Source organism: Haliotis asinina, chromosome 5 (assembly GCF_037392515.1).
Source record: "Haliotis asinina isolate JCU_RB_2024 chromosome 5, JCU_Hal_asi_v2, whole genome shotgun sequence".
NCBI classification, from domain to species: domain Eukaryota; kingdom Metazoa; phylum Mollusca; class Gastropoda; order Lepetellida; family Haliotidae; genus Haliotis; species Haliotis asinina.
This window is the reverse complement of record NC_090284.1, coordinates 39052386-39077355: the sequence shown is the minus strand read 5'-3', so window position 1 is coordinate 39077355 and position 24970 is coordinate 39052386. Positions and strand designations below refer to the sequence as shown.

Sequence of the window (24970 nt, the reverse complement as noted above, 5' to 3'; positions counted from 1 at the left end):
TTTTACGTTGTAGTGTGTTTACCTCTCTGTTGTCAGCGAGCTCAGGTAATCAGGTGGTGGTCAGAGCTAATTAGTACCGATTTACGGTTTCGACGGCGAAGCAAACCAACAAGCGCTCACGTGCTGACTATGTTTAAACGATCGATGTCTCCCGTCTAGGGATCACGTTGCGGGATGTATGGAAGCCGTGGACGTCGACAGAAGCTTCATGCTGAGGGCCATCAATCATTCCATAAATTCCAACTTTTAATATTATTTGCTTTTTATGTTCTTTAGAACAAAGACAGGGCGTATTATGAGAATAATTTGATAATAAGCCAATTTACATGGTGAGTACGACAAGAGCTCTGCGAGTTCAATAAGAACGATGCAGTAGGGGAGGGCTTGTTCTTCTAGCACCGGTAGGCTTTATGTAACCCTCTACGGTTCAGTGTATGAGCAGCTTGTAACAGTGGCAAGGAAACCGACATGGCTGTCAAAGAAGAAAGGGTGTGGTTCGAACAAAGCAGCGTTTGAAGTTGTTGTGTTGCCTTTGATGGGGAATGACACGGTCAGATTATACAATCAGTAATATGTCCTGTTTCTATTCTATACCTACGGTCAGACAAAAACAAAGAAATGCGGTTGAACATGAAACTGAAAATAGACATCAAGGTAACGAGAATACTAGTATATAGTAATTCATATTTTGAAAAGCATATTATAGATAAACTTATTGCCTAGTCTTATATCAGTCATAGTTTTCACGCACACGGACACACACACACTCCTTTCCTTGAATTTAGATATATACACATGTAAAAAATATCGCCCTTATCATTTTCTCCAAATATAATCATTTCTAATCTTTTCATTATTACGTTTTGTTTGTATGGTTATTTTTACCCGTCGGGTGCACTACAGATTGATATTGACTGTGCACGTTATGCACGGGAACAGTGTTGCACGGTATGTCAGATATAAACAATGTGATCAGTAAGATTGTATGTCAGATATAAACAATGTGATCAGTAAGATTGTATGTCAGATTCTGGAAACTCCCTGCAGTTATAAACGTCATGCAGTCATAGTTATCGGTACAGTCTGAATCAATGAATGATTCAATTTTTGCCGTGTTTGTTCCTCTGAATGAACTAAATTGTTTTGCCCTGTCTTTGTCATTTGATTAACCTTTAGGGTTAACTTGACGTTTTGATAACTTTTTTGGTACGATTAATGGCAACGTATTGCTATTATGAACAGTATGGGGTGTTGCGAGACCTTTTAAGCTTTTAAGAATATACATTTTAATTAATTGCTCCATCGAATACATGTTGGTAAGATACAAAAGTATCCAATCGAATAAATGTCCACGTTTAAGTTTGTGACCTCATTTCTTTGACTACATTCCCTGAGAAAGTACTGGCTACAATCCTGGCATTTTGATCATTGCATCTTTCAGAAGGTCATAGAAGGACAAAGGATCCTTGATGACGTCGCTAGAGAATGACATTGGTTAAACAAATATCTTTGGTGTAAGAGACTAGCTTATTTGGCGTACATGTGATACTCTCTGTAGCTATATGGCACCACTATGTGAGCTGGTTAAAGTCCAAGTTCATTAGCGCCAAAGAGACACTGAATCTAGATGTTTTACTCTTCTTAGGATGTGGTACGGATAGAATATCAATAGTCTGTTGATAAAATGAACATTCAGCAGAAAACATTCCGGTACCTTTCTACCGTGGATATCCTTGTCAATAACCTTGCCCTAAGGATTGTTTTCGAATTTGGATGCGCATATTCTAATGTGTGTAGTTTCTGTGGAATTTCTTTGCAGAGAGACGAGTGGATTGGGTAGGGTAGAAGACGTAGAGACGTGGATATAGGTTAGATAGAAGACTTAGAATCGAGGATAGAAAAACATTTATTCAGAAGTGTGAATAGACTTTCATACCATTTACCTTCCGTAAAAGAACCCTTTTCTAAATGCGTTATTAGATGCTATCATTAAACTAGCACATCAACTTGGGAATAGACGTATTTTAGCTTTGTTACTTCAAGCTATGTATGTGAGAACACTCCATGTTGTTTCTCTGATTCATTCGTATAATTATCCCTCAGGGTGAACTCCTACATTCATCCTGCACGAGGGAAATTATTACTTTCTGTTATCGCTCAGGGACGACGCGTCCAACACTGGATCAGGAAATTGCAAATGCTCCCCCTTACATCAACATCTTATCAGGCCACGTAAATGCAGACGCGAATATTGTAGGCATATCAGAGCACTGAATGCCCATCTGAGAATTGAATGCCTGGAGTTAATGAGGCATATAACACTCGGTGGCTTATTGTAGTACGTCTTCTTGAACTGTGGATGTCTGTGTTCTGAAAAACACCAATACATTGTTTGTGACACTTGTAAAAAGACGTTTCTAAATGCTAGTAATCTTTGAATGGTTGGGTTTACTGTCAAACTAATCAGGAACAGGGAGACAGCGAATGCTGTTTGAGATGGTTATTATCTGGATATCAAAGACGTTCTGTTGGATATAGATGAAAGCGACCAACTCATGATAATATCCGAAATCGTCTTTTTCCAGCCATTTTGTGCCACCTATTTCCCAGCTTTGAACAAATACGAAATACGTGGTTCTTTCGAAATTGGTATCTGTGGAGTGACAACTTTTTTTTCCATTATGTAAAGGATTGGATTGCATTGAAATCTTTAATCTCTGATTCCGATTGCTTTAAGTGGTTCTCTGATTATGCCCTTTTCACGAGTGTTAACGAATGTTATTTGCTTTGTATGCATCACAACTTGAGGTGTGGTTAGGTTTCAAAGTTGCAGAACGAATTCTCATTCTGACCACCTTAACCATTTGCCGAGGCTGTTAGGGATCTATTCTCCGACATTACGCAGATAATAAGATCTTCAAATCATATCGAGTTGAATAAAAACAAGATAATATCAACGGAAATGCTTTCATCCTAAATACAAGCCCAACAGGACAACGAAAACCGATGAATGGGTGCGTGAATGTGTTTGTATGTGTGTGTGTGTGTGTGTGTGTGTGTGTGTGTGTGTGTGTGTGTGTGTGTGTGTGTGTGTGTGTGTGTGCGTTTGCTCGTCACGCCGAAGACCCGGGTTCGATAACGTTGTGCAATTCTAGATTCATTCCTTTTTGAACGTCACTGGCCTGTCTGCACCAACCCCATGCGCACGGATTTCATCTGAACTATGGACGATGGCGAAGCCTAGTTCTTAAAGCTTCGCGACATAACTGAACTACCTCCAGTGCCATAACGTAATACATTAACTCACTCACGCAACATTTCATACTGCCTGGTTTATGATATATACCATTTAAAAATATAGGGAATATTGGCTTTAAAATCCAAATGATGTAGTCAAGGAGGAAAACAAATGCTGATGAGAAATGAAGGGATACTGTGACAATTTTTTCCGTTCCTTTGGAAAGTTTTCACGTGAATGGATATATATATATATATATATTGGTATTGTCGTAGACTAAATCATTTCAACAAGTTTCCTTAAAACTTCATGTATGCAAACGATATATTAAATTTTGTTTCAATTTAAGTCCAAAGTGCACCGAAAATCTATCCCCTTTGTCTATGTAATGTATTCAGCAAACATTCGGTGTATCCCCTCTTATCATAACCCCCCATCTGGGCAGGATCCTTAATTCTCAAACGCTATCAATACATGTCAGTTAACACCTCCCTAAGTCGCCTAATCTTACGTGCCAGTGACCTTGCACAATGTGGCGTAATGGCCCTGTGTATAAAAATCTGACTGATAGGGTCAGTGGAGAGACCATCCAGCGAGACCAACCAGCAAGACCAACCATGGAGACTAGATCATCGACAGAAGTGGACGGATTGTGCGTCTAGTCGGGGTGTCGGCCACCACCTACGACTACGTCGACGATGAAGAATCGCCGTCGGACTTCTGAATGTGTGTGAGTGACAGAGCGGGTCTCCACATCGGGATCATTGGCCACTCAGTCCCGGTGTGCGTTCTGTCACATGTTTACCACTGTGTATACCATTTCGACCATCGTTCAACCAAACAATAATAAAATATGGCTGCTGCTGTCTTCATCTCTACCGCTGACTTTTGTCTACCGTTACTCTTGTCCACCATCCTAAACTGTCGCCCAAGAGCGACCACGACGACCGCTCTTAGACAGTATTGTCTAGTGGTATGCTCGCAAAACGTAATATCCTCTACTTTTTTAGTAGTATAGTTTCCGTATCAGGGAACACAAAACAGGAGCAGCATGCACCGTTGACATGAAAACATAAAAATACATGTTTATCGCATTGGCCATTATTGAACGAGATTCGGATAGCTTGAGAAGCAATGAAACGTCGCCACCAAAAACCCTATGCACAAGGTGTTTACTTTCACCGTTCCGTGACAGCAGTGTATTACAGTTATTCCGTGTTACCGAGTCTTGCAATTGGTGCCAATTTATCAAGATTACCATTTCCCAGGAGAATCGTTAGGGTAACTGTTAGCATGATTCTAACACATGTTCCTGACAGTTGAGCGAATCTGCGGCTGAAATATAGTGCTTTAGCATGTTCATTTCACATGAAATAAACATAAGTGGATATAAACGTACGCATTCTGTCAACATTGGATTGCGGTCCCACAGGTTTACCGGAGATATCTAAGATCCGAAGACGTTTGGCTTTGCGTTCAATGTTATTTGAAGGAAAAGCCACGCGCTTTCATCTGTGTGTTTATTGTTGTCTTTTGTATCCTGGATTCGCTGTTCGTGAGTTCAAATCCCAGAAATGAACTTAGGTATACGGCAACTGTCTCTACACCCTTCAAATGTTTGAACTGCCTTGCACGTTCCTATCATGTCTGAAGTCAAGTGATTCGCCTCATTTTAGCAGATCGTTAATAACGTTAAAGATGAGATATTTCTCAATATATTTCAAGTGAACTTTTTTAATTTTTTTTCATGACATTATTTTCCAGTAGTTCAAACTATTTTGAATAAATACAGGTACGTGTATAGTGATGTTGGAGAATTCGTTGTCACTTTAAGATGTTAATGTGACGAGTTATTGCGTAAGACCTTCTCATGATTTGATTTTGAAATGTTAACTGACTCTAACCTTTAAATGATGTAATATGTTAGACAGTTTCTTTTATGTTAGTAATGCATGCATAAAGTGGACACATCTGAGGAATATTTAATCGTTGTTCATAGCAAACATCGATATGGTCAGACCGATTTTATTTCTTGTTTTATGGTTCTTCCGGTCGTTTTCAAGAGTAAGCCGCAAATAATAGAAAGAATTTTCCCGGCATGATCCATTCAGAGGAAGGTTGTTTCGTCCCATTTGGCACTTTCTGAACTTGGAGCGCAAATCACACGCAGATCCCCTTGTTCATCCTTTGTAAGCCATCATATGACATAAACAAGTATTTTACACTCGATATATGGTTATTTAAGCATATGCATGAAAAACATTCACAGAAGTTTTAACCCTACTACAATCGCCCAGTGCTATCCCTTTCGCTTAGATAAACTCACACTCTGATTCACTGAATGTGTTTCCTCCACCTGAATGATACCAAGAATATGTGTTTGAGTCGGGTATCTATACTAAAGTTCCGTAGGATAATGTATTTTTGTTGACAAGCATGTTTTAACAAGCGTACGTAGATACAGCCTCACACAAACGCTACATAAGTAAAATGTCCAAGAAATTAAATCACATACAACCTTTTCTCATAGAACCTGTATTTTTTAGCGTCGTTGGCCGGGGTCATCGTCGGGTGTTTGTTGTCCGCTATGATGGTCGTCTTCATGACTGTTCTGGCGTGGCGCATATGTCGCCGGAAGAGGAACAAGGCCAGCACTTACGAACAGATCATGACGGACCACCGGAACCAACAAGTAGCCAATGAAAACGGAGGAATAATCGCCACCGCTGTCAGGTAGGAGACAAATTGTGTCGGCATCTTCGTTTTTAGCGTTTGGCAGTTGGCAGTTGGTTTTCCTTCAAAATGTTACAAGGGTTAGGCCCCATATTATTGCGAGGGATGGGTTATACGTTTTGGTGACGGTGTATGCTTCGGCCATTGTTTCTAGGAAAGAGCTAATTAAATAGTGTTGTTGTTTTATGTTCTTAAACAGTGTATGTCAGCAACTGTTAATTATCTTACGCTATAAGCTACTGACTGTTTGATTGTACAATGTACCTATACAAGGGCATGGGTTGCTACAAACATCACGTTTTATGTAATATGGAAAAATAAATGTGTGACAAGATGTTTTATGCTAAAACTCAAGGACTTAATTTGAATGTACCTTTTATGTGTTGCTTATCTATACAGATATATATGTTGATAAGAATGTCAGTATGGTTTCGTGTTTTGTGGTAAAGTGGTAATAATTACATCGTTCAAAATTGGACAAAATGACATTTTTTCGAATCAGACCTGCGTAATATAACCACGCGTTGATTTTGACATTTAGTAGTAAGTTCATGTAAGTACGATCAGATTATGAGCACCTCTTGGTACTGTATAAGTACGATCAGCTGTAGCCTACATATGTCAGAGAGGAGTGATGCCTGACAGTCCTCTAATCCCGTGAGGCTCTATGACGTGTCAGGGAAGCCTTGTGCAGGATGATATCAGTGAATCATTAATTAATTTTATTTTGATATCAGTGACATACGATCACACGATGCCATTTAGAAAGTGGTCAAATGCAACACAAGAAAGAACTGGAAGTCGCGGTGGCTGAGCGGGCTAGGCGGCTGACTTTGTGTGCTGGCGATTATGTGCCTGACTCTGAGGGCGCGGGTTCAAATCCCGGATGGGACTCAACCAAAAAAGTACTAGAAATTGTACTTTACTGAGAAAGTAAAATCCCAAATATGACATATGTTGCAGTGACATACGTCTCGAAATAGTGGAGACCATAAATCCGACTACGTAACATCCCCTATACTGCAATAATTTTACACCGAATTTGCAGTCGGAATGACGAGACACCTTTGCATTCACCGTAGGGAAGTGTTGCTCTTTGATGAAACATGTATTGTGTCATCATTAGGTGCTCTTAAAATGCTGTATACGTATATCTTTTCTACGGTAGAGATGAAAGTCACAAATTTCAACATAAAACACACATCTTGCACTTTTCAACATGAGTATCCAAAATGAACTACAGCCGTATTGGTGCAATAAAATGTGTTGTCAATATGTCATGGCTAAGCATCAATTGCCCATGAATTGTGTCAGTTGATTGTACTGTTCACATTACGTAGTCCTCGTGTGTCCGTTCCAAGTGCTGCTTGACCCCCAAACGTGACTTGATTGTCGATGATCTATTTACGTAATTTCCAAGCCTGTTACTTAATGCGCATAACTGAATCTGTTCCAGTAGATGATCGGGACTGGCTGTTTTCATTTGGTGTTACAGTGTGAGGATTGGTACACAAAAGTAATAAGTGGTTATAACTCTGAAGTCGAAATAGTGTGACGTGTTGGTCGTCACATGAGAGAGATGAGGGAAAGTAAGAGAGAGAATTAAACGGAGGGAGAGGAAGAGAGAATCAGAGATAGAGGAAAGAGAGTGGACGATAGAGAGAGATGAAGAAAAAGAGGAGAGAGGAGCGAGGAAGAGAGAGGGAGATGAAGAGTAAGAGGAGAGGGATAGAGAGGAAGGGAGAGGAGAGGGGACAGAAGTGAGGAGAGAAAGAGAGAGGAAGAGAGGGGAAAGATATAAGGAAGAGATGAAGAGTTGAGAGGTAGAGATAGAGGGAGAGAGAGGGAGAGAGAGGAAGAGCGAGAAAGAGGGGAGAACGAGGGAGAGAGGAAGATATAGAGAGAGGGCGAGAGGGAGGAAGAGAGAGAGAGGGAGAGAGACAGATTGTCAGTACGTTTCAAATGAGAGGTATCAGAATGTACACTGTACAGTAGAACAGTTCATTAAAGGCGCTGTTCTGACTTCGTTTATTCCTTATTACTTCTCCTATCCATGCACCTCATTTGTCGTACTCATGTGAGACTTTCTTCATGGACAATGACAACAGCAAAGGACGCGTAATTAGAACATCCCACAAACTCTCAAATACTATTTCGTTCACCGCCTCGAGACTACAATCAGATCATACCAAAGAATATCCAAACACCAAGTAGTGACAGCTTCTCTTGAAAATGGAGACATCACAAGCATCAAGGTTATCAGGGATGATGTTTGTGACACGCTTCCTGAAGGCATTGTGTAAATATCACCCACGGAACGGAAGCCTCCGGGGTCGTCTTTGTTTCCAACTTCCGCAACCATTGGTGTGGATCTTGGCTCAGCCTCATCTTTGACAGCTGTGGTTTGAGATAGAGTAGCAACATGATATGCGAAAATTGCAGTCTGATACATGGTGCAGTTTCCTCACATTAGTTTGATGAGGAGGTGCAGGTGCATCTGATAGTGCAGGATAGTAGAGCCATAACGACGACTGTGGAGATTATTCTAGAAGCGTAATGGATACGAATATCTGTTGTCTAAAACACACTCCCCTTGGATGTATCGCTTATATGGCATCAAGTAATATCACAGCGGTGGGACTATTCCGATCCAAGCGGTCGGTACTGGCTTTCTGCTTCGAAGGCCCGGACAAGAGATTGCTTGTCTGTGGGAACGAAACTTTTATCAGAAAACATTTTTTTTCACATTGTTTTGAATAAGGTAATGATTATGTTTTGATCTTTATTCCGGTAAAATCATCGTGTATAGGATTGATGTTGGTAGTAAGTGATGCCGGCCTGAACTCTGACACCACACGAGTTCCGGAATAGTGCTAAAAAACAACATTTGTGATCATGGAATAACCGACGCAGCAAACTGAGACTCTAAAGAAACCGCATCCACGCATTGGGAGAGATTATTTTGGTTGTGCTCATTCTTCACAAACAAAAATACACTTGTCAACTGTGATCATTTGACCGAGTGGCCACCGCGCAAAGGAGGTTGGTTCAGTTCCTTATACTGCTATGGTGTGTGGAGTTTTGTTTCTATTTATTGCTTTGACATTGCAGGGCTATTGCCAAAGATGGAGTCGCCCGCACCCTCTCATTTGAGTGAGGATCGCGGTTAGATTTGATCTTCAGAATCCCATGCCGGCGTGAGAGGCGACAAATAAGATCATGTGGTCAGGCTTGCTGACTTCCTACTTGCATATCGTCGCATCCTTAATAATTAGATCGACGCTCAGTCATTGGATGGTCCAGACTTGATTATGTACACAAAGCCGTCATACAGCTGGTGATTGTTGCGTTATATCACGCCACCGTAGAGAGTCATTGAATTTTCTATATGTTGTTTAGTCATAAAGACTTATTGCGAATATTTTATAAATTTCAATTCCAGTCACACAAATGAATGATATGCAAATTGATGTATGATCATGGTATTAATCCTGGGCAACGTATGTGTTCTAATTGTACTACGGGTTTTGTTGAAGATTAGTATCACTTTGAATTAGTTTGCCCATATTGTACCTCGTCTTTTACATTAAACATGATACAAATTTCAATATTCGTTATAATTTGCTCAATGCATCAAGACAAAATATCCATTCGATGGCGAACCTAACTCGACGATGAATTGCTATCTAGTGAGCATCATATCGCGAACTGTTCGCAGCTCGATCGCGCCCCTATCGTGATCATTTCTTTGACACTTCGTCATACGATCGAACTCTTGCCGCGTCATGATTAAATCGCTATGGCCTCTCGCTATCTCGACTGATGTGGCATTAAACAGACGTGTATCGTTTTTTGTGAACGTGCCATGTGTTGATCGATTCTGTCTCCAATGAACTGACACAAAACAACAGAAGTTGTTTATTGCATATTCGCTGTAACTGATCTTCTCATTCTGTTGACATAACGTCCTTTTCCTCTGGACCTGGTAACCTCTCCGTCTGCTAGAGCAAGTCAACAGTTATATTTCATCCCCAGCTTGAAAAATGTCAACAGTGCCATGTATTTGAAATTGTGTAATATCAATGTCACTGATAAAAGTTAATCTCTTCGACATTAGCTAATAAACCGCGGAAGCAAATGAAATTACCCGCAATAATCCCAGTGTAAGTGATCACTATCGCAATACAAGGAACTATTATAATTAGTATCAACTTGTGTGCAAACATAACCCTGCCTCTCAGATGGTTCTGTCATTTGTTTACGTTTTATTTGAAATATCGGAAGTTAAAGCTTATTGTGTAAAGAAGCTGACGGCACTTAGTATCCAGTGAATTATTGTACATGGTGTTATTTAGTTTAATATATGTATGTGTTTATTGATGAATGTACTAAGGAAATAGCTAGCGTAATACACAGCTCCTGGTGTCCATTTGTATGCATTTAGCATTTATATCAATCACCAAGCAGGCACATTGTTTAATACCGCCCCCACCAACCAATTCTCTCCCCAACAGCACTCACATATCCACACAAAAACAAAAGCGTAATCACAAAGTCATACTTTCAAACAGCTCTACAGAAATTTGTCAAAAATGTTCTGTACTTGCATCCATTTCGAAAACGAGCATTCACAAATAAATATAAAACCATAAGCCCTCGCTCGAAAATAATGGGGCAATAACGATTCAAAATCCAGGAATCCATCGTTTGAAATGTCATTATCTCTATCATGCCTCAGGTGATATCATTAGTGCAAACGTGAAATGGAATCCATAAATACCTTCTCGTGTTCTGTCTGTTCATGATTTTAACCTTTCGTTGCAAAGATACCAATATTACTGAGCATGCCAGGGCGCGTGATTTGCCCATCACGTGTCTCGGAACGTTGTTGCAATGTTTTACGATACATACATTTGTGCAGATTTATGACCTAACAAATTGGTCATATATTTCCACTTACTGCCAAGCAAGCGAGATCTCGGTGCTACGAATATGGTCTTGATATGCCAATATCAGCTCCGGTTCGATTCTTAAAATTCGTCCGGACATTGTCATTTGTTTTCTACGGAAGCGCTGAAGGGACATGAGTATGAGAATTTTTTTAATATATATTTCGTGCGCACGAGATACTAAAATGTGCGCACGATATAATATAGCGTGCGCACGATTTACGAAAGCGTGCGCACGTTATACGAAAACGTGCGCACGATATAATATAGCGTGCGCACGATATACCAAAGCGTGCGCACGATATGATAAAGCGTGCGCACTATATAACATAGCGTGCGCACAAAATGAAAGGAGACACGTATTTTTAAATGTTAAATCGTGCGCACGAGATACTATAGCGTGCGCACGGTATAGTATAGTGTGCGCACGATTTTACATAGCGTGCGCACGATATGATATAGTGTGCGCACGCTTTGTTAAATCGTGCGCACGTTTTGTTAAATCGTGCGCACACTATACTATACCGTGCGCACGCTATAGTATCACGATTTAACATTTAAAAATACGTGTCTCCTTTCATTTTGTGCGCACGCTATGTTATATAGTGCGCACGCTTTATTATATCGTGCGCACGCTTTATCATATCGTGCGCACGCTTTGGTATATCGTGCGCACGCTATATTATATCGTGCGCACGTTTTCGTATAACGTGCGCACGCTTTCGTAAATCGTGCGCACGCTATATTATATCGTGCGCACATTTTAGTATCTCGTGCGCACGAAATATATATTTAAAAAATTCTCATACTCATGTCCCTTCAGCGCTTCCGTAGTTTTCAATAATGGGGCTGTGATTTCGTTTCTCGTGCGCTTTCGATAACATAATGTGTCATTATTACACAAAACGGGAGCCATGTTACTTTGCCGAATATATGCTGTTCTTAGCTGTATTTTTCTCAATGCAAATAAACAAATGATGATAGATAACTACAACATGCACAATGTACATTACAATACTTCTGTGATACAAAAAATATAAACTACATCATAACACCCGGTGGATGGCAAATGCATGATTGTACAATAATGTCTGAGATACCTTAAAGAACTTCAAAAAGGTAAAATAATGTAATATGTTGCAGTTGGGGTCCTTGCTGATACACCATATCAAGTACCTCATACAATGAAGCATTTTGTCTCATGTTTAGTGGAATCGCTAATCCACTGAGAAAATCTTTCATCTTATGTGGATCTGGTTTGGAACAGTCCGTGACTATAAAATTGGAAATCTGTATCATATCTCTCCATTCGGCAAAAGACGTTTTAATTTTCTAAAACGCTCTCAAGAAACAATAAACATGCTGTCAATTGCAACTATGACATTCTGTCTTACATCAGCAAGTTACTGAATCTTCCATGATCACCTTCTTATGTATCATTCTACAACGGTAAAGGGTCAATTCTCAAACAATGACGATAACTACCATGAAATTGTTAGTGTGTGCCGCTTAAATGTTATGATCAAAAACAAAAGGCAATGTTTAACTCCGCTTTGCCTCTAATGATTGCTGACAAGGATCTACAAGAATGTAAAATTACGAGTGTGTTGACAAAACATGCGTCGGTGGTGTTGGCAATCTTATTCACTATTCACTATTCACTCTAATGGCGATGGCATGTTACAGACGGCGGTGTCATGTTACAAGCAACATATTTTATAATTATGTAACTGTTGAGGGTGGCCCTATTATTGAGGGTTTCTGTCCTTTTCAGGATTTGTCAGCACCATACCTCTGACCATATGGGTTTCAACATTGTGGCAAACGTCTTTGTCTTACCTCACACATAAATAACGCTTTCTGATTGGCTAAGCGGTCTTCTGTTATTGTCTCTTATACCCCTCTTTCAAGATAAGTACATTTCAATATACCCCGCTGCCAATAGCAACTCATTCGGTACTTTGCGGCAGTACTTCTTTATCTCGAATAACACGGATTCACGTATAGTGCATGGAACTTACCGATGTTTTGCGATTGCAAACCGGAGGAAGGGAGATAACTCTTCATCAGTTTTTCTTATGCCGTCTGCAAAATCTAGCGATGGCTACGAGACGATTTGCCTCGCATTCCAATAAACAAATTTTGATAAAACGTTCAAACGTAGTCCCTGTGAATATTCTGAAGGTGACAATACCTGCAGGTAAACAGCAAGATGCAATATTCGAACCGTTTGATTCACTCAGGTTGGCTGAAGTGAACGATCCGATACCCATGTTTCAAACAGTTCCAAATTAACATTGAGGAGTTCTGTAAGATAAATACTTTGTTCACTGATCCCTCTTGGTCTGTGGTTTGATGGAACATAAACAAACATCGTATGTCAACCAATGACCCCTCGTGACCAGTGATCAACTTTTTATATACACATAGCGCACTTATCAAAGCAACTTGTACATGAGTGTGTGTTTATGAATTCAAGGTGCTGGTATTTTTTCCATCGACCGCTGGATGTCAGTGTCAATGGGACATCGTGTTATCAATCTCAACTCTCCGGGAATTGAACAACTCATGCAGCCACTAGGCACACCGAGTTACTGCGGCCTTCTCATCCTCACAAGGTACCCAGTCACAGCTGGATGGGCTGGGACACATAGTCACGGTACTTTGTCGACTGGATCACTGGGCTGCCGCTTTAGCAAGCTCGCCCAACTTGCCCCACTCTGAAGTCCAAAGAAAACCTTTAAAAAGAAGTGTTTCCAAATTTGCTTTGTCTGAAAATAACAAAATCCCTGCAAATACACATGAGTAAATCAGACAACCGAACTATCCTCGGAGTATTAATACTCTACACTATCACCCATGAAGATCCGGGTTAGAATTTGTCCAGACTCGATTATTTAGAGACCACCGCCATATAGCTGTGATATTTCTGAGTGGCGTTAAACAGCCATCCAAATAACTCTAATCTGTTATGGCAAATACCCTGGTCCCACGTTTTGGACTGAATGACACCACACGTAAACTAGGCGTAAAAAAATCATGCTATCGTGATGCTGTTCACACTTATAAAAGCGGTAGGATACTTCTACCAGTTCCCAACTGAACCTACATTTATGACAGCTTTTGGACACAGGTAAATTATTGCATATGAATTGAAATAATGAAGGAGAAATTGTGTCCATTATGATATATAATACTAGCATTCCGGCAATGGCTTTCAAAAGAGTGTCAATCGTCTTTGTTATTTCGACGAAAATTAATGATTAAGGAGCTAACAATATCACATGTGTTCCTTTGTGCAATGACGTCATGGAAGAGAATAAAATGTGACACATTATTCTATCTTGATGAAATGGATGAAACTTCATATCAAGCACGACTTGCCTGCAACATATTGACGTTACGATTGTGTGGTTGTAACACAACACTGCTAATGGTTATATCACGGATAATGTTCAATAATGTCACTTTTCACCATGTACATTCTGTGGGTGGCAGGGATTATGGTATTGTTGATGATACTGCTGACGTCTATACCTACATTCGTATACTTTCGTCTGGCAGTTTGTCTGGCAGTTTCTTCATTTACAGGTGGGTGGGGCTGAACGAGCTCACTTACGGTCATGTCGGGATTTGCAGTTCATGGTTTCGAATCCTTCTGCTTCCTAGATTTCAATATTTGTATTTCATCACTGGACCTGTGTGTTTTTCGCAATTTATACTGCCTGCGTTGTTTCAATACAGTTTAGTTCAGTTCAGTTTCAACAACTCATTAATTGTATGTTGTGGGTGGCTTGGCGTGGAATGTGGTGTGGCGCGGCGTGGCGTTGAGTGGCGTGGCGTGGTGTTTTGGCATGGTGTGGTGATGAGTTGAGTGGTGTCTCATGTTTAGTGGAATCGCTAATCCATGATGTACTGAGAAAATCTTTCATCTTATGTGGATCTGGTTTGGAACAGTTCGTGACTATAAAATTGGAAACCTATATAATGTCTCTCCACTCGGCAAAAGACGTTTTTATTTTCTAAAACGCTCTCAATAAAACAATAAACATGCTGTCAATTGCAACTATGACGTTCTGTCTTACATCAGCAAGTTACTGAATTTCCCATGATCACCTTCTTATGTATCTTTCTATAATGGTAAAGGGTCAGTTCGATGTTATGATCAAAAACAAAAGGCAATGTTTAACTCCGCTTTGCCTCTACTAGAATGTAAAATTACACACAAGACAAGCGTGTGTTGACAGGACATGCGTCGGTGGTGTTGGCAATCTTATTCACTATTCACTATCCACTCTAATGACGATGACATGTTACAGACGGCGGTGTCGTATTACAAGCAACATATTATTTTATGATGATGTAACTGTTGAGGATGGTCCTATTATTGAGGGTCTCTGTCCTTTTCAGGATTTGTCAGCACCATACCTCTGACCATATGGGTTTCAACATTGTGGCAAACGTCTTTGTCTTACCTCACACATAAATAACGCTTTCTGATTGGCTAAGCGGTCTTCTGTTATTGTCTCTTATACCCCTCTTTCAAGATAAGTACATTTCAATATACCCTGCTGCCAATAGCAACTCATTCAGTACGTCGCGGCAGTACTTCTTTATCTCGAATAACACTGATTCACGTATAGTGCGTGGAACTTGCCGATGTTTTGCGATTGCAAACCGAAGGAAGATTTGTGTGTAGTGTGAATACATAGTTTGTGGGTGTTTACGTATGTGCCCTGTGTGTGTAGTGTGAATGCATAGTTTGTGGGTGTGTACGTATGTGTCCTGTGTGTGTAGTGTGAATGCACAGTTTGTGGGTGTGTACGTATGTGTGCTATGTGTGTAGTGTGACTCTCTTGCTAACCTACACTTGCGACACTTTGGTGTTACGGCTGTAACCACTGAACCACTCACCACTAACTCCCATATAATCTATACAACTTTTAAAAATGCAAAAAACTAAAGAAACACAAAAGAGAATTCAACTTCCAACACTGGTCTTTAGAATTTCAAAAAAATATCTTTTCGTTGAAAACTTCCCTCCACTAAAGTACATAATGCATGCTCTACATCATTAGACGTCTGATTTCAAATTTTGAAAAGTTGCAAATACACCATTGCAGACATGCAAACGTTTACGGGCGTGTATATCATATCAAATTGTCATATCAAATTTGTCTTCTAGATTCACTGACTCGATATCTCCTGCAGTATCAAGTTATTGCAATGCTAACAATTTTTTTCTGCGGCGACGTGACTTGCATTGCCTAGAAAGGTCAATGGTATAAACGCTACTTTCGTGATATGCATCCACCATTTCGAGTCGCTTTCAATATATGACATTTTCCTAACGCCTACTTGCGTATAATCCTATATTGTCGTGAAATAGTTAATTACACAGTGTAGACTCAAAGGCGACTGTGATGTCTCTCCTATTTTATGAATAGCGTTGTTAACACGACCTGTTAACAGCTGATTAGACGAACACTTATACGAAAGCGTAAGGTCGTGATACTAAAGACGGGTTAAATCAATGTCCGGATTAATGAAATATTGTTATGGAGTAAGAAACAAATCTTCTTTTGAACTTCATGTACGTTCGCTGTTAAATCAGCAATACTGACTGCACATCTGCAACATATACTGGTAAGTGAGTGACTATGTGGGTGAGTGAATGAGTTAGTGAGTGAATACGAAAGTTTGGTTTTCCGCAGCTCTATTCAGCAATATCAGGACGGGGAACACCAGAAATGGACTTCACATATTGTGCCCAAGTGAGGAATCGAACCCGGCTCTTCATCGTGACAAGCCTTAACAACTAGGCTACCCCACCGCTCCATAATATGTATTGGTAAATGTAGCAGGGTAGCACTACCCATACTGATACCTAAATGTCGCACTGTTTCGACTCAACCCTCTTATATTTGTCATCTCGGTGTAATAAGGCACCGTGTTTAATGTTTGGTAATGTGAGAGTAAAGAATGTACCAGTCCATACATTACCCGCATGTACTGAAAGTAACCATAGATATCCTACAGTTACTAACCTTATGAAGGAGATCGTGTCTACAATGGTGACCCCGATGAATGACACTGTATTTCATACATAAGGAACAAAATACGACATACGAAAAAGAGAGTTTCAGATATTCATTTAGATTATGTAATACTTCATAAATACTGTGAAAACCACACATGTTATGTTATCAACATGTCAAATACAAATTTTCCGAGGCACTATAAAGTCCATCTCCAAGTGGGCGCTTACAGTTGTGAGACAGGCATGGCACCACACTGGAAACGCATAATATCATCTCTGAATGAGAGATTTGGTTTACGTCGCTCTTGCAATACTCCAGCGATATCAAGACTGGGGACAACCAAAGGTCTTTGAACCTTTGAAAATCAAAATTGATTTGGTGCGAATATTAATTGTGAAAAAGGCATCAAAGTCTGATAGCTATTTATCCAGCATTACAGTCATCTAACATGGTGTCAATAACGTGTTTAAAATATAAATAAGACTGAGGAAATGACAGTAAAATAAAATGCAGATAAAATGTACAACATCCTCTTTTGCATTCATATCAAATCTCTGCTAAAAGCCAAACCGACTGTACATGTCCGGCTATAGCATGAGTATGTGTCTATGAATTACCATCAAAACAGTGACGATACCAGCCGTTCACATAAAAGTCCTGCATCTTTAGTGGTGCCTGTCATAAACAACTGCAAAGGCTTGTCAACTATTTGCCTGAAAAAAAAACACATCTGGGAAGTATGGTAGAAGTTAAATACAGAAGCACATCATGACACAATTTGTCACCGATGTGTCAATATTTGCATATTAAAGTTTCATCTACATGTCTACCATAAATCTGTTTGAAAACGAGATCTGTTGTAGATTTGATGTAACAACTTCTGAGCTAGAGTCATATGGCTCGAATATTCCTCAAAACAGCAATGGCCGAAGGAATGTATAGTGAATAGTTCACGGATCCTGTTTATCAGCCAATCAGATGACAGCACTCTACCCATTTGTAATGCAATTTTGCTACACTCTGTTTATTGAATTGCTCTGTTGTATGGTTGCATGTTGATATGATGGTATGTGTTCTGCTTCTGCAACATGTGTCCTTCTTGTGAGATGACTACTCGATTATGCATTGCATTCCAACCGAACATTTGATTCACCGCGAATGCACCAAGACACAACAAGATGTGAATATGCATTTCTCCCTTTACAGCATTAATTGTAATGGTGTGATATCTCTGGCATTTATTGTTATGAATATTCGTTGCTTCCCCTGTGACTATAGGTTGATGGCAAACGTATGCTAACACTGTAAACATTCAGCACGTAAATATATAGCTTATAGGTTCCAGGTGATACGATTCTAACGTAGACATTGACAACTGATACAGTCACAGCTTGCAGCTATATTAGCAAGCAAAAAATCATATTCTAAAGGTTTTCGGTTTCGACATGACTCTATATTTCCTGACGCAAAAACGTCCTTCCAAGAAAGGCGTTTTGCTATTGATGTTGGTTGATGACAACATCTGGTTTCCCACTATTAAATTATAGTCTGAACTCACAGTATTAATATTCATATCTTTTAATAAACAATCCACTAACCAAATTGCTATAACGTTTATACATTATATAGTGATTCTTGAAAGATGTTTCTCCAAACTGCTTGCGTTGCAGAAGAGGCACCTATTGTCAGTGACATGTTAGCTTGTGTTCGTACTGTGACCTTTCGTAACTTTTACAAAAGTACCAGAGTATATAATTTGCTACATCTGTCAGAAAGTGACACATTCAGAAGAGAAATGTGTGATTTAAAACACGTTTGTAGTCCAAAAAGGGACGGGTGTACAGATGTTTATTCCTCAGAATGCACTTAGTGTTTAGGGAAACGTTACTGGGATACCATGAGGGCAAGAGGCGTACACTCAAATGAGCTGCTAAAGTAATGTGAATCGGGTCAACGATTAACTGAACAGATGGGCTTACAGCGGTGTTTATAACTAGCGACTATATATGTGAACAATCGTTTACTGCCAAACAGCCGCTCAGCTCAGAAGCTAACATTCGATAATATCCAGGGAACACAAATATTCGTCAGGTCGTGCTACTGATGAATGAATGAATGAATGACTGAACAATATATCAACCTCAAAGTTACTGCAACCAAATAGTGTGACGCTTTTCTACATAGATTTGTATTGTAATTCATTGAAATTTTTTCATTGTTTCATTTTTGAAGTTGCAAAGTACCATAACTGCATGTGTGAAAGGATAAGCGCACAATGTAAATAAAATGTACTCTGTACGTATGTGACCTCAGACTGAACCCAACCTCCATTACACCGTGTCGGTCTTATAGGTTATCTTTTACTCCAGAACGACTTAGTGTATTAAAAGTGATCTATGCAAAGTGTTTGGGACACGAAGACGACAGCTAAAGCGTCAGCATTTGAAAGTGATGTATGAACAATTATTTCTTACATAACTAGAATCGCACACAAATGGTCATCGAAAGGGTCTCATTTTGTCCATCTTTCAACACCAGTAGACTTGGGTTTCGTGAAGACTTAAACAAGACATAAAAGCAGGTCTTTGAATTTGTCATACGGGCGTGTTTGTACGTGGTGTTGAAAAGTAAATATTACTTAAACGGATGAATGTTTTGTTTCATGGTGTGTATCAACCCATGAAATCCATTTGCTAACATCGGTAGTGAAGTTTACAACCAGTGCGCAAACACTCCTGTCGTATAGATTTCTGATCTTGTGTGAGTCATAGCCGCTGAACTACCGCAGTCTCTGGTATTGTGATTACCTGAGTGACAGAGACATGCCACAACGGCATTATCCAGAATCAAGCACAAATCACGTCAGGTGAGATGACAGGCTCGGCATGAGCTCCAACTAGAGCTTCATCTGCGCAGCATCCCTTCAACATCGCACCTCCTAGCTGTCAATTCTTCATCAGAACATCGCTATAGATATAACAAATTAGACGTCTTCGCTTTGTGACTTGTAGCCACGTGACCAATTACAGCACTCGGGCGCATTAATAAAGAGCGTTAAGCGGAGACGTAGAGAGTTCTACCACAAAGTGTGATACGTGCTTCTGTAGCGGACTCTAGTAATGACAGACTCTTCATAACTCTTCACTTTACGATTCTGTAACAAGGTGTTTACTCTTCAGCGTCGACAGAACGAAGACAATGATACACCGGTAAGTGGTATCATGAAATATGTTATTGTGACAGGCACTGTTATCCTGTTGGCTTGTCCTAACGCTAGAATTGGTTTTAATCTGGTGTAAAAGTCTGATACTATTGCTCTTTCAGAATTATCACGGTTCAGTTCCTTACTAAACGGTAGACATTGGTCACCAATGGTTAAACATTTAAGAGCCTGTATGGTAAACACATCGGACGACATTGGTACAAACCCCTCAATTTCCACAGATCAATGACAGCCGTGTAGAAGACGGCAAAGCATGAAGAAATAAAATGGTAATTTACGGCGTAACCCGCTGTCGTCGAGACCATATCATGATACCGACAGACCTATCGATTACTCATTCTGTCTGTTTTCTTGAATATTGAGCGGAGCAACTTCGGCTTTTTCATGAATCCATTAACTACATCTGAATTTCGCGATTGTAAGTTTCTGACAATGGTGCCCCGGTGCTCCTCAGGCTAAAGTGGCATGTTTGAGCGATACTACTATGCTCTTGTCAAGTGTTTGTGGACTTGTAAACCAACGCCGCTGTTGTATACGGTGGCTATGAGCTGATGGAATAGGTTGTCGTTCAGAAAGATGCTGCGAAGGTACTCTTCACTATTGCTCTTGCCTTGCAGCATGAAGCAGATTCCTTTCACTGTGCCCACCCAGGGGTCGGGTCAGAATTCCAGGAGAGGGGACGTGAGACAAGAAGATGCAGCGTTTGGGGGAGGCTCTGAACCTACTTCACCCACCGGGAAACGCCCCTCAGTCGAAATACCAGGTAAGTCATTTTTCCTGTTTTTTTTCTGGTAAAACTTTTGGTGGTTTTATTGACTTACATTCCAACATATTTTCGATGCCTGTGAATACTAGCAAAATACTAACAAAATAGGAATGCCAGCGTCTTTTCATGATCATCTGTTTGTTAAAAGTGAAGAATACCTTTCTCAGAAACCTCATATTTTATGTAGCTTCAACAATGTAACTTCATGTTGGTCAGTTTCAAATCAATGGTATTCAAATATTTATTGTGTAGTTTGTTACCAAATGATAGTGCCCTCCACATTACATGTGTGAATCACCGAAGCAATATTTACATACTTTCATGTAGAAAACCCACATACGTTTCCGTGACATAAATGTAAGTCCGAGACATATTTGTTGTATACAGAACGAATTTGTTGTATACAGAACCGATAATCGCTGAAACAATTTCCATTGGGCTCAAAGTCCAGTCAGTTAGAAAACGTACTATATGAATGAATCACTAAAAGTCAGTGATGATAAAGGTGTTCGAAGAGGTCTAAGCATATTCTGAAGTTCATTTAGCGCCTGCAAACCTCACAGTTTGCCCGCAGTAACCTCTCATATCCATATAGTCACACAGGGGATATGTACGTCAGTGTGACACATGCTGATTATCCGGAAATTAAGGTACATCTTGACATCGATTTTTAATTATACATAGTATTTTAATACCAGTTCCGCATGCCGATGATGCTGATAGTTCATAGTCTGAGGTTTATATGACATTATGTGGTAGATGAAAAACTTCCATAACGTTTTCTCGTCTTTAAGACTGTATCTTGCAACAATAAAGTGATTACGTGGATGCCGATGTTAAACAAACGTATAGTATTTTACAAGTTGATAACTTTTTCTGTACGTTAGGTCTGGAGGCCGATGTTAAATAAACGTATAATAGTATTTTAGAGCCAATAACTTTTTTTCAGTAAGTTAGGGCTCCTAACCTCTTGTGCAGCATCGTGTTGTACTTGATTGTAGTTTACCTCGGCAAATGGCGATTTTCCAATTATTTTGGGTTGGGTAGTGAGATAAAACTTTGAATGGGTCAGATAACGTGAAATGCTATGTACCGCTGGATTTGTATTTCGGAATGGAATAACTCTGTAAGCATTGAGTTCATTAATGAGAAAAGACTCCCCGGTCAACACTGACCACCAAATGTCAAGACAACGATAGCCATAATGGGCAGCCGGCATATGCAGAGTGGTGAAGCTTTGATTTGGATGTGATAATTGCCTGAAGGACAGCGGCTTAAGTCCGGGATGACCGTATTTATTGACAGTGGGCGCTACTGGGACAAACATGGTATTTGTAGCTGAGGGGAAGAGGTCAAGGAATGCATCTATTGTTGAACATGCGACGGTTATCAAGAATAACCCGATTGAACCGCTGTTCATGAATGCGATTTGAACCAGGTGCATTCAGTGAAGAGATGACACGAGCTGTCGTTCAGATGATGACTTTTAAGAGGCTTCACGTCTTTGTTATAGCTTGATATTGTACGAAGGAGACAGTTTCCAGTTTGCGGCGTGACTGACAAAAAACTAATAGAAATATCCGGATATTGACAAACTGTCCTTGTGTTGGTGTATACTGTAAACGTATTGTTTTAAAGAACGGCATAAACACAATTTCTTTGTGTATACATAATTTTCCTTTTAAATAAGACCATCTTTGCATGTCGTTACTTCAAAGATACCTTTAAAGCGAAAATTCGCAATGGAGATTCGCGTTCCGTGGGCACACAAAAGTCAATGATCTTTAGTAAGGTCATATCCCGGCTTCCTCATCAGTACCATTCCGAGGCTCTTGGGTTTCACCAGTAGGTAACCCAGTGGGAACTGCACCGTTTCGGTCTTCAAGCAGATATGACGTGACACATCACGAATGCTATTCAAAGCGGCGTAAAGCCCACCTCATTCACTCGCTCTTACCGTGACTTTAACTACTGATTACTAGAAATGGATTCCATATTCCCATAACGTGCAACTCTTGCATCAAATGTAAAGATATTTGTGCATGACATCAAATGGAACGTGAGATACTCTCATCTAGCAAACCTCAAAATATCTTAACAAAATCAATACGTATTCTCAATGCAACCTATTCTAAGCTATTTGCAAAACAACCTGTAAAAGATTTAATTTGTAGAAGTTCATCTGATGCTCTATTCTGATGAATGCGCGCTTACATTGAACGTATTTACAGCTACTTCTGAACTGCATTGTGCAGACTTCTCCGATTTACCGAGGACAAGAAACATTGCCTGTTTTTGCAAGGCTTTACATTGGACTAATTTAGATCTCTAAATAGAATGTTATTTTCTTTTGTTTGCTTTTTATTACGGAATGCTTCCCGTGAATGAACAGAATGGCGTACGATTTCTCCGTCCAGATGCACAATTAAATTCGATCAACCATGTTTATTGTTACCGTTAGATTCCTCTAGTGTTTTATTGGTGAACCTCCTTCCCAGAAATGTCAGCCTCTTACGTGCTCCTAATGTTGGCGTACTTAACGTTCTTTCAAAATGTCATATCTATATGGAATCTGTCATTCAGACTTGGCATTTTATTCGGCTTTATACATACACAGTAATATAACATCTCATAGTGAACATGTTAACCAACCAACAATCGATATAGATACGAATTCTTTAATATGATTTTCTTTCGCTTCAAATTTCTTCATGCCCTGTAAAATCTGATATTTTTACGATGTTAGTTTATACTGGCTTATTAAGAAGGATTGAAGATGACAGCCTGGCATGAACTCCTATGGCGCATAATTGTAAGGTTCCCTTGAGGATGCACAGGAGGCAATAAAATCTAATGAAATGGTTTGATATTTGAAACACAGGCAGTGTATGACACTGGCTTTATTAATCATACACGTTTCGCTACCCATACAAGACAGTCGCAAATATGTAAATCTGTGTGGATCACATGTACAGAAACATCACAGCAAACTATCACAAGTTTATAGCTGTATGTTAATTTTCTTTTATTTTTTTCTCAAAATAACAGTTACCGACCAAAATACATTCGCGAGAAAGATGGATCTTAATTTTATTTGAACATCACGAGAGACACGTCCATTTTGATTTTGTATAAAGGTGTGCCTGATGTTGCTATTGCTTTCAATGTAGTTGCAAAGACAGTGACATAACATTACCTGCACATTGATCTATTGGCTTGCTTCTTGCTGGTGTACTGTCTGCAGGATCTGCTGGTACGTGGGTTCGTATGATACTTGGCCACTTGCACACCAACACTTAGGGGTGCAGTATACACCTAAACATTCACCTCCCTTTTGGGATGCCTGAGTTAATATAACACTGTGCAAAGTGGTGCTAATAATCTTTCTTAATTCCATAGCGTCAAATCAGAATTCCTGTATGAGATCTTATATATATATATATATATATATATCTGTGTGTGTGTGTGTGTGTGTGTGTGTGTGTGTGTGTGTGTGTGTGTGTGTGTGTGTGTGTGTGTGTATGTATGTATGTATGTGTGTATGTATGTATGTATGTATGTATATGTGTGTATGTATATATGTGCGCTGCGGGTACTACCTTTTTCCATGGCTAGGGCATTGCAAGAAACATCGTCTTGTCCCAATGTTACCGTTTGCAAAATGACACTAATGCTTCTTTTCAGACGACAAGGAACAATATAATAGTGATGATTATACCCGTCCCCAAAGTTCTCCGTACACTCAGGTAGTGCATGCTTCCCAAGTAGTTGTACATAAGAGGCATGTTTATCACTGAAAAACAAATCTCCCATTATCTTATAACATTCTTTCTACGTAAAAAGACATTTCCATAATCACCCGCTCTCTAATATGAATAATATAATTACATCATTCTATTTTCCCTGATAAATGGCCGACACAGGTTGATTTACGCAAAGCGTCGATTGTTCTGTCTGCACAAAGGTAACTCCTCTCTAATGCCTCTTGGTCTAAAAATAAATGTATTTGACGATCCCAGT

The 24970-nt window shown here is 39.7% G+C and overlaps 1 protein-coding gene across 4 annotated transcripts in view; it reads left to right on the top strand.

Annotated features, from left to right (window-relative positions):
* The window catches only part of LOC137284393 (synaptotagmin-15-like), a 102212-nt gene that overhangs the window by 50226 nt on the left and 27016 nt on the right, over positions 1-24970 (top strand). For 2 of the 4 annotated variants that reach the window (XM_067816179.1, XM_067816182.1), the window contains exons 2-4: positions 5785-5971; positions 20141-20170; positions 20802-20947. In XM_067816179.1, the coding sequence (XP_067672280.1) occupies positions 5785-5971; positions 20141-20170; positions 20802-20947 (363 nt within the window). The remainder of the gene's footprint in view (positions 1-5784; positions 5972-20140; positions 20171-20801; positions 20948-24970) is intronic. The other 2 variants (XM_067816181.1, XM_067816183.1) reach the window with 1 other exon arrangement.